The sequence below is a fragment of the Rhinopithecus bieti genome, unplaced genomic scaffold, assembly GCF_001698545.2.
Source record: "Rhinopithecus bieti isolate Rb0 unplaced genomic scaffold, ASM169854v2 scaffold_79532, whole genome shotgun sequence".
Lineage (NCBI taxonomy): Eukaryota > Metazoa > Chordata > Mammalia > Primates > Cercopithecidae > Rhinopithecus > Rhinopithecus bieti.
Window position 1 is genome coordinate 58,200 of NW_016830370.1, and position 9,550 is coordinate 67,749.

Genomic DNA, 9,550 nt, shown 5'->3' on the forward strand with positions numbered 1-9,550 from the left:
CCCGCCCGCCCAGACCTACCCGGGCGCTCCTGCTTCTGCAGCTGCCGCCGCTGCTCGCGAGCCCTGTCCTCCGGGTCGAGTGGCCTCCCTTCGTCGTCCCTTGGAATGATCTTCCCGTGGAAAGGGCACTGCACAGCGAGGACATGGTGGCTGACAGCGGGGAGGGGTCCACCCGCCTCGACACCTGCCCCACCGCGACTCAGGCACAAACAGCGACCAGGGAGGGCAGCATCGCAGAGCCAAAGTGTACACAACCCTGGAATCCTCAGGGGAGGGCGTCCTGAGAATTGTGTGGGTGGCTCCGTCTCCCCGCTTGGAGCCGGGAGCTCTCGGGCAGCTGTGGAGACTTTAGGCCTCCCTCACGCCAGCATGGCCACAGCAACCCCCCTGCACCATGCCCAGCTGCCAGGCTGGGAGCTGCCCTGGCCCCCCCGGCCTCTCCTCACTTTTGAGGAGCCCAGGCCCAGCACAGACCCGGGCTGCAACCATGGAGAACACTGTGTGTCTCGGCCCCTGAAGAGTCCCCAGGCCGTGTACCCAGGTGTCAGGCTTCAGGGCCCTGGGCAGGAGCCCCAGACACCATTCTGATGACCAACGGCTGAGCAATTTCTGCCCACCACGGACAAGCCCCTTCCACGGGCTTCTCAGTGCTTCCCCACCCAGGGCAGGGGCAGGTGGGGCTCGGCACCCCTCCGGCTGCCCCACCCTGGTCCAGCCCATGCCCACCCCTGCCCTCAGGCCATGGCCTTACCTTCAGCCGATCTTGGCGCTCACAGAGCCGGCCGTCTGGCCTCGGGGCGCGACACCGGTGCTGCACAGGCTCAAACCTCCCTGCAAAAGTGATGTGGCGGCTCCGGAGCATCTCGGAAACGTCGGCATTGACCACTTCCTCCTCCACCTCGCTGGGCTTCCAGAAGCGGTGCTCGGAGTCAGATCTGCAGACAGAGCCAGAGGCCCTCAGAGCATCTGCAGGGACCCCAGAGGAGCGTGGCCACGGTGGTGCAGGCACAGGGGAAGGCCAAACCACCGCAGCCCAGCCACCCGACCCCGCCGATAGCACGCAAGCCGGAGAACACGGTCGCTCCTGCCTGGGTCTGAATTCTGACGCCACATGAACCAGCTGCAAGACCATGGGCACAACTGCCACCTGCAGGATGGGCTCTCCCTACAGGGCAAGGGCGATAGCCACTGGGTCCTTGAGGCGTGACCTTGAGGGTTTACGGGACGTGCACGTGAAGGTCGTCTTTCCACTGCAGGGGCATAAGGACAGGGCGGTAGCGCACCCAGGAAAAGGAGTGGAGGCTGTTCAGCCCTCGGCAGCACAGAGGGACCAGGGGCTGGAGACCAGACTCCGCAGCCCTGGGTTTCCCAGGCGTCCCAGGTCTCCCAGGCATGTCCGGTCCCATGCTCTGCTGCTGTCACCAGCCTGATGCTTTCCTGTGGATGCCACAGGATGGGGGAGCTGGGTGTGCTGGCCTCAGAGGAGGCTGGCCTCAGAGAACTATGTCCCCTGCCCACCTGGATACCCAGGCAGAGGAGAAGTGTCTGAGGGGAACTTACACAGACCCGACTGTCCCTGTGCTGCCACCAGGCCTCCTTCTAGGGCATACAGCCACACTTGGGGCCAGCAGGAACCGGGGAGGACAGATGGACAGTGCCAAGGGCTCCCAGTGATGAGAGACACCACTCACCGCCTGCTGACTGGGGAACGGTTGGCTCTGCCCAAGGCTCCTGGGCTCCCACACCCTGTGCCTGAGGGTGCTGGAGGAGCAGAGCCCAGCAGCCCTGCCCTCGCCCCGGGTCCACAGACAGGAGCACGGCCCCAGGCACGGCCCACACTAGGGAGAAGGGACTAGCAGGAGGCCCTGCCCTGGGGCTGCCTGGACCTCATTTCTGCACCCACCTTGGTCTGGGATGAGGCTGGGTTGGGATAAGGCAGTGGGTGGGAACGCAGGCAGAACGTGCTGCCTGGGGCCTTGGCCCCACTACAGGGAGAAGCATCTCGGGCAAAGCCCTGGTGGATTGAAGAACACCTGGCCATGTGCCCTGCAGTCAGGAGGGGTACATGCGGCTCCCCCGAGGGTGCCTGACCGCCTGGTCAAATGCCTCCTGCCACACCAGGAGAGGCCCCGTGTGAGAAGCAGCGATGCGTTCTGCCACCCAGAACTCAGACCAGAGACGCCCTGTGGATCGCAGTGACCCGATGCACAGCAGCCACACCACGGGCTCCACCGCTTCCTCCCCATCCAGGCACAGGGATACTCCCCTCGGCCGAGGACCACTGGCTGTCTTTTTTTTTTCTTTTTTTCCAGACAGAGTCTTGTTCCGTCGCCCAGGCTGGAGTGCAATGGTACGATCTCAGCTCACTGCAACCTCCGCCTCCCGGGTTCAAGTGATTCTCCTGCCTCAGCCTCCTGAGTAGCTGGGATTATAGGCACCCACCACACCTAATTTTTGTATTTTTAGTAGTGATGGGGTTTCACCATGTTGGTCAGGCTGGTCTCGAACTCCTGGCCTCAAGTGATCTACCTGCCTTGGCCTCCACAAAGTGCTGGGATTACAGGCGTGAGCCACTGCACCCAGCCGGGGCCCACCAGCCCTCTGTGTACCAGCATGGCTTCGTTCCAGCAGTTGCCTGTGGCCACGAGGCCCTCATAGGCAGGGGTCTTTCCGGAGGCTGTGGAGACCGAGCTGTTTCCAGGGCCCAGGGGCGCCAGCCCCATCAGCCCTGTCTCCCACCACGGCCCGGTCAGGCCCCGGCCTCCTGGACCCTCATCATCTTGACTTCCTGGCTGAAAGGGGTGAGCCCAGGCTCTCCAGATCCCTAAATGTGGCAGAGAGTCAGAGGGCAGGAGCCCTCCACTTGGCAAGGGAGTGTGGGGTGAGCAGGCTCTGCCATCCTGGCTAGGCGCCAGCCAGGAAGAATGTGGCCCTCAACTGCCTGTGGGGCACACATGGCACCCAGGGGCCATCTCCTGCACCAGCCCAAGCACCTCCACCCACGCGACTGACACGGGGCCCTTCCCCAGCCCAGGCCACTGCCATGTTCAGGCTGCAACTCCATCAAGCCGGCCACTGCAGCAGTCTGCAGGCTGCTGGGGAAACATGAAACCACGAGCTTGACGCACCAGGTGCGTGGTGCTGACGGCCAGGCGGGTGGCGCGTGAAGCCAGGCCTGCCCAGCAGGGCCCTGGTGCCATCCAGGACTAACCGGGTCCTCACCAGGAGCTGTTCAGGCCTCTCTCTCAGCCCAACTGCCCAGGGGGTCAGGGCAAAGCCTGTGGTCCTGGGGACAGGCCAGGCAGGCGGGAGGAGGGGCAGGCATCCGCTTCTAGGTGGGAGCTTTGCTGGGTGTCACCTGCCAGGCTCCAAAACCAAGCACTGGCCTTGGGGCACCCCTGGTGGCAAAGTGTGGCAGGGACGGCTGTTTCTTCACGACCTCAGCCAACTGCAGTTTGAAGCAGAACGAACTCCGTGGGCCCCAGGGCCGCCTTTAGGGAAGTGGTTTCTCGTCCAGCTGTTCCCACAGGACTGATAACACTTATGTTCCATGGACGGCCCCCGACGCAGCAGCAGAAAGGCTCACAAAAGCCCTGCTGGGTTCCAAGAGCTGACTCAGCAGGGGAGGCCCATCCCTGTACCCCTCCAGGTGCCCGGAAGGTAGGGCAGAGCTGGGAGGCGGGGCCAGGTTCCTCAGACCCAGGGAGGCCTGGCAAGCCAGCAGCCCCTCCCCAGGCTGGGACCCTGGCTGTGTGCCCTGGTCGACTTCAGAGACATGGGGACTCACTTGAGGATCTTCCCGGCTGTGGGGAGCTCCTGGCCCCAGTAGTGCAGGTCCACGCCATAGGGCACCACGGGCGCCCGGGCCCGCTCTGCTGCCAGCTTCTGGGCCTCCTGTGGCTCTGGCAACACTCTGGGGGGGCTACAGGAACAGAGTAGGACACCCCGACTGTGTGCTGCTGGTGCTAGCCACAGCCACCCGCCTCTCCCTCTCCACCCTCACAGCACGGCCGGGGCCTCAGGTCGGCTCAGGTGAGCAATGGATTCCGCCACACGACACCTGGGCCTCAGAGCCACCGCTGAGGTCCTGTGAGAAGCTCTGGGCCCTGGCCAATAGCTGGCCTCTGGTCTGGAGCTCTTCCCCCTGGCCCAGGGGGGACCCGACACCTGCCTCTCAAACCCCAGCCTGGGGGCTCCTCTCAGAGGCACGACCAGTGTCTGGAAGGGTGTTTGTTGGCCCAGCCCCACACAGGCTCCCGCTGATGCTGGCACTGACAAGCCCAAACAGGGCACCAACAGTGCTCACCCGGCCGGGGGTGCAGACCCCAGGCTTCCACCAAGATATCCAGAGAAGGCACTGAGCAGCCTGTCGAGGCCAGCCAGTGCTCTGGGCAGAGGTTGTGGCAGCGCCAGGCAGGGGCTCAGCACACAGGACACAGGGAGTCACCTGGCAGACGAGGGTGGGGGCAAGTGTTCCCGGAGCCGCCGCAGCTGAGCAGCCGCAGAAGTGGGGTCCGACTCCTCCTCGTCTTTCCTCATCCTTGTCCGCAAGCCGCGCACAGCCGTGTCTTTCTCTAGTGTTGCCTCCAGCCCTGAAACAGACACGTGTCCACTCCCTGCCACCACTCCCACCACCCGCCAGGCACATCCGCGAGACTGGGCAGTTAGGATGCGTCTACGCGTTAGCGTGTTCCATCTTCCAACAGTCCTGAGGTGGGTGCCTGCCATCTGAACCTCACGGGCGAGGGTGAGGCCCGGAGCAGCAGCTCAGGCCACACTCTGCCAGAACATGGCGTGCGCTGGGGGCTCCGGCAGTCTTGCCTTGTGGCCACACAGTTCACGCACCGTGCTACCTGGCTTTGCAGAACGGCCAGCTTGAGCAGACGGATTTGCCAGGCTGTAAAGAAGCTGGGCAGCAGCAAGAGCCCAGACTGCCCAGCACTCTATGCCTGTGAGATGTAGGCAGCCTGCAGCCCTCCCCAGCCCCCAGGCCTGAGGTGGCAGCCGCTTGGAAAGGCCACCCACGGGGTGTCCACATGGTCTTCAAGGAGAAGAGAACACACACTTCCACACAGGGTTTCAACCCACGACTCACGCCGAGGTAAAACCGCGATGTTAGCGGGGATTCCAGCCCCTGCGTCCCCACAGAAACACCTGGGGCTGTACCACGGCTTCAGCAGGCGCCTCTGAGAGCCACGGCCCTGGCCCTGGCAACTCCCTCCCTCTGTGTGCCAGGCAGAGGCTGAGTTCCAATGAGCAAGATGCCGTCCCGGAGCGCCTGTCGCAGAGGGCCCATCCCGCCACCAGCAAGACAATGCCATGGCGCTGTATCTCACGAACATCCCACAGAGATAGACAGGGACGAGGCCACCAGCCCCTGGCCTCCACAGCCCAGTGTGCACCCAGGGTCCCTGGAGCAGGACAAGGAGATTCTCCAACACTGCTGGGCCCTGACCTGCCTCTCCCCTCACCTGCCTCTCCCCTCCTCCTGTACCACGTCCTGGGCTTGGCTCTCAGGCTGCCCTGCGGGGCTCACCCTGACCCTCATGGCACCTCTCGGTCAAGGCAGGGGCCTATACTCCCTAGTGGCTGTCTGAGCTGGTGTCCTGGGACATCAGGATGGTAGGGGGCACAGGAGGTGCCAGCAGGCTATGGGTTAGGACAAAGGGCACCACCCACCTCCCCAAACCTGCTGTAGGAGCAACTAAGGCCTGCACTTGAGCCTGTCCTCCCCTGTGGGCTGCCAGTCAGCGGGGCTCAAGACCCCAGAGGAACCTGGACCGCAGGGAAGCCAGACTTTGGAGAGCTGCCATGGAAGAAAGAAAACGGACCGAGCAAGGTGTCCTGGCTGCAGTGGAATCCACAGAAAGAAAATGGACCCAGCAAGGCGTCCTGGCCGCGGCAGAATCCACAGAAAGAAAACGGACCTAGTTAAGGCGTCCTGGCTGTGGTGGAATCCACAGAAAGAAAACGGACCTAGTTAAGGCGTCCTGGCTGTGGTGGAATCCACAGAAAGAAAACGGACCTAGTTAAGGCGTCCTGGCTGTGGTGGAATCCACAGAAAGAAAACGGACCTAGTTAAGGCGTCCTGGCTGTGGTGGAATCCACAGAAAGAAAACGGACCTAGTTAAGGCGTCCTGGCTGTGGTGGAATCCACAGAAAGAAAACGGACCTAGTTAAGGCGTCCTGGCTGTGGTGGAATCCACAGAAAGAAAACGGACCTAGTTAAGGCGTCCTGGCTGTGGTGGAATCCACAGAAAGAAAACGGACCGAGTTAAGGCGTCCTGGCTGTGGTGGAATCCACAGAAAGAAAACGGACCTAGTTAAGGCGTCCTGGCTGTGGTGGAATCCACAGAAAGAAAACGGACCGAGCAAGGCGTCCTGGCCGCGGCAGAATCCACAGAAAGAAAACGGACCTAGTTAAGGCGTCCTGGCTGTGGTGGAATCCACAGACAGAAAACGGACCGGCAGCCCGGGCAAAGAGGCGCACAGCCCATGCCACGCTCCCCAGAAGCTACGGAGACAGAGCAAGAGGCCAGGACGGAGGGGGGAGGGGGGATCCTGAAGACGCCTCCACTAAAGATGAAGGGCAAGGAAAACTGTCAGGTGCAGAGGACTTGCTGGATGGCTGAGGGGACCGGCCACAGCACGAGTGAGACACAGGTGACCGCAGACAGCGAGGGAGGAAGGATGGAGGACCCTCTTAAGAGCTCCAAGGGGTGAGGGGGACGCGCAGGTGTCAGCATCCTCGTCTCTCTTAAAATCCCGGGAGGAGACAGAAATAATTGGAGCGCAGAAAAGAGTTGAAGAAACGATGAGCCACATTTTCCTGGAATTGGAAGGCTCACTGAGAGTCAAAGGAGACAGAGGAAAAGCCACGGTTAGAGGCGCTACAGGAAAAGCGAAGAACACCACGGCCCGAGACAGTTACCACCGAGTACGGAGGTCAACCCGACTGCCTGAAGGAGACAAAGTATTGATCCTGGGTGTGTCTGTGAGGGTGTTGCCAAAGGAGATTAACATGAGTCAGTGGGCTGGGAAAGGCAGACCCACCCTTCATCTGGTGGGCACCATCTAATCAGCTGCCAGTGAACATAAAGCAGGCAGGAAACCGTGAAAAGCCGAGGCGGGCCTCGCCTCCCAGCCTGCATCTTTCTCCCGTGCTGGACGCCTCCTGCCTCCACCATCGGGCTCCAGGGTCTTCAGTTTTGACACTCGGACTGGATCTCCTCGCTCCTCAGCCTGCAGGTGGCTTCTTGGGGGACCTTCTGGTCACGTACGTTAGCTGATACTTTCAAAGAAATAAAAATTCTATTGACACAAGATTTTCAATAGCAACCGTGAATGCAAGATCTTAGAAGGTCACTTTGAAAGTGCAGAAGGAGAAGTTCAAGCTCAGTTTTACAGCCAGCTAAACGATCACTTCTTGTGTAGGCAGAGGACGATGACCTCATGGAGACAAGTCCTTTTGAGGTTTGCCATGGTGAGGTGCGCTTTGAAAACACCTTCACAGCCAGTAGTCACAAAGAAAAGTCAGGGGGGTGGAGCAAGACATGGGCAGTGCTCTGAGACATGAGCACTGAGTGTGTAGAGACACGGGAGGTGAGTGCAGGGACGCGGGAGGTGAGTGCAGAGACATGGGAGGTGAGTACCCTGAGACGCGGGAGGTGAGTGCCCTGAGACGCGGGAGGTGAGTGCAGAGACACAGGAGGTGAGTGCCCTGAGACGTGGGAGGTGAGTGCCCTGAGACGTGGGAGGTGAGTGCAGAAACACGGGAGGTGAGTGCCCTGAGACGCGGGAGGTGAGTGCCCTGAGACGCGGGAGGTGAGTGCCCTGAGATGCGGGAGGTGAGTGCAGGGATATGGGAGGTGAGTGCCCTGAGACACGGGAGGTGAGTGCCCTGAGACGCGGGAGGTGAGTGCCCTGAGATGCGGGAGGTGAGTGCCCTGAGACGCGGGAGGTGAGTGCAGACACAGGAGGTGAGTGCAGACGCGGGAGGTGAGTGCAGACACAGGAGGTGAGTGCAGAGACACGGGAGGTGAGTGCCCTGAGACGCAGGACGTGAGTGCAGGGACGCGGGAGGTGAATGCCCTGAGACGCAGAAGGTGAGTGCCCTGAGACGAGGGGAGGTGAGTGCAGGGACGCGGGAGGTGAGTGCCCTGAGACATGGGAGGTGAGTGCAGAGACACAGGAGGTGAGTGCAGACGCGGGAGGTGAGTGCAGACACAGGAGGTGAGTGCAGACGCGGGAGGTGAGTGCACAGATGCAGGAGGTGAGTGTGCAGAGACGCAGGAGGTGAGGCCCTGAGATGCAGGAGATGAGTTCAGGGGCATGGGAGGTGAGTGCCCTGACACGTGGGAGGTAAGTGTGGGGCATGGGAGGTGAGTGCCCTGACACGCGGGAGGTGAGTGCAGAGACATGGGAGGTGAGTACCCTGAGATGCTAGAGGTGAGTGCAGGGGCGTGGGAGGTGAGTGCAGAGATGTGGGAGTTGAGTGCCCTGAGATGCCGGAGGTTGAGTGCAGAGATGCGGGAGGTGAGTGCCCTGAGATGCCGGAGGTTGAGTGCAGAGATGCGGGAGGTGAGTGCCCTGAGATGCTGGAGGAGAGTGCAGGGGTGTGGGAGGCGAGTGCAGAGACACAGGAGGTGAGTGCAGAAACGCGGGAGGTGAGCGCAGAGACGCGGGAGGTGAGTGCCCTGAGACACGGGAAGTGAGTGCCCTGAGATGCAGGAGGTGAGTACAGGGGTGTGGGAGGTGAGTGCAGAGACTCGGAAGGAACACTGAGCACATGACTTTGTAAAGCTGACTCCTGCCTGTCTCTACCCAAACCCAAGTGTTCATATCAACCAGAATGAAGTTGGTTCTGGATGACCCAATGTGACGGGGTGGAAGGAGGCCGCACGTGGGGAGAGGGTGCTAGGTGGTTTGTCTTATGCAGGAAATAGTACAGTAATTGAGAAACTCTAGAAACAAACAGTGAACGGTGCGTATGTGTGTAAATCCTTTCCACAACAAGGAGTGACCATCCGAAGAATAAAAACCAGCGGAGCAACGGGGCACATAAACGGTGGGAGAAAGGAGGAAACGAGGCAAGGACGGTGGCTGAAGTTGGAGAGGAAGTGTGACGGGTGGACGCGTGACAGGCCGCCAGATGTGTCTTCTGAAGACTTCGTAACAACCGTTAACTGAACAGATTCAGATTAATGAAAAGACAGACTCCGGAGTGGACATCTTTAGCAATATGCCATCTAAAGAAGACCCACTTAGGGCCAGGCGCAGTGGCTCAAGCCTGTAATCCCAGCACTTTGGGAGGCCGAGACGGGCGGATCACGAGGTCAGGAGATCGAGACCATCCTGGCTAACACAGTGAAACCCCGTCTCTACTAAAATACAAAAAACTAGCTGGGCGAGGTGGCGGGCGCCTGTAGTCCCAGCTACTCGGGAGGCTGAGGCAGGAGAATGGCGTAAACCCGGGAGGCGGAGCTTGCAGTGAGCTGAGATCCGGCCACTGCACTCCAGCTTGGGCGACAGAGCGAGACTCCGTCTCAAA

The 9,550-nt window shown here is 61.0% G+C and overlaps 1 protein-coding gene across 5 annotated transcripts in view; it reads right to left on the bottom strand.

Moving 5' to 3' along the window:
- Nucleotides 1-9,550, bottom strand: part of UVSSA (UV stimulated scaffold protein A) — a 43,422-nt gene that overhangs the window by 7,267 nt on the left and 26,605 nt on the right. For all 5 annotated transcript variants that reach the window (XM_017865425.1, XM_017865427.1, XM_017865422.1 and 2 more), the window contains 4 exons: nucleotides 4,448-4,592; nucleotides 3,788-3,922; nucleotides 752-935; nucleotides 20-128 (listed from right to left, as the gene is read on the bottom strand). In XM_017865425.1, the coding sequence (XP_017720914.1) occupies nucleotides 20-128; nucleotides 752-935; nucleotides 3,788-3,922; nucleotides 4,448-4,592 (573 nt within the window). The remainder of the gene's footprint in view (nucleotides 1-19; nucleotides 129-751; nucleotides 936-3,787; nucleotides 3,923-4,447; nucleotides 4,593-9,550) is intronic.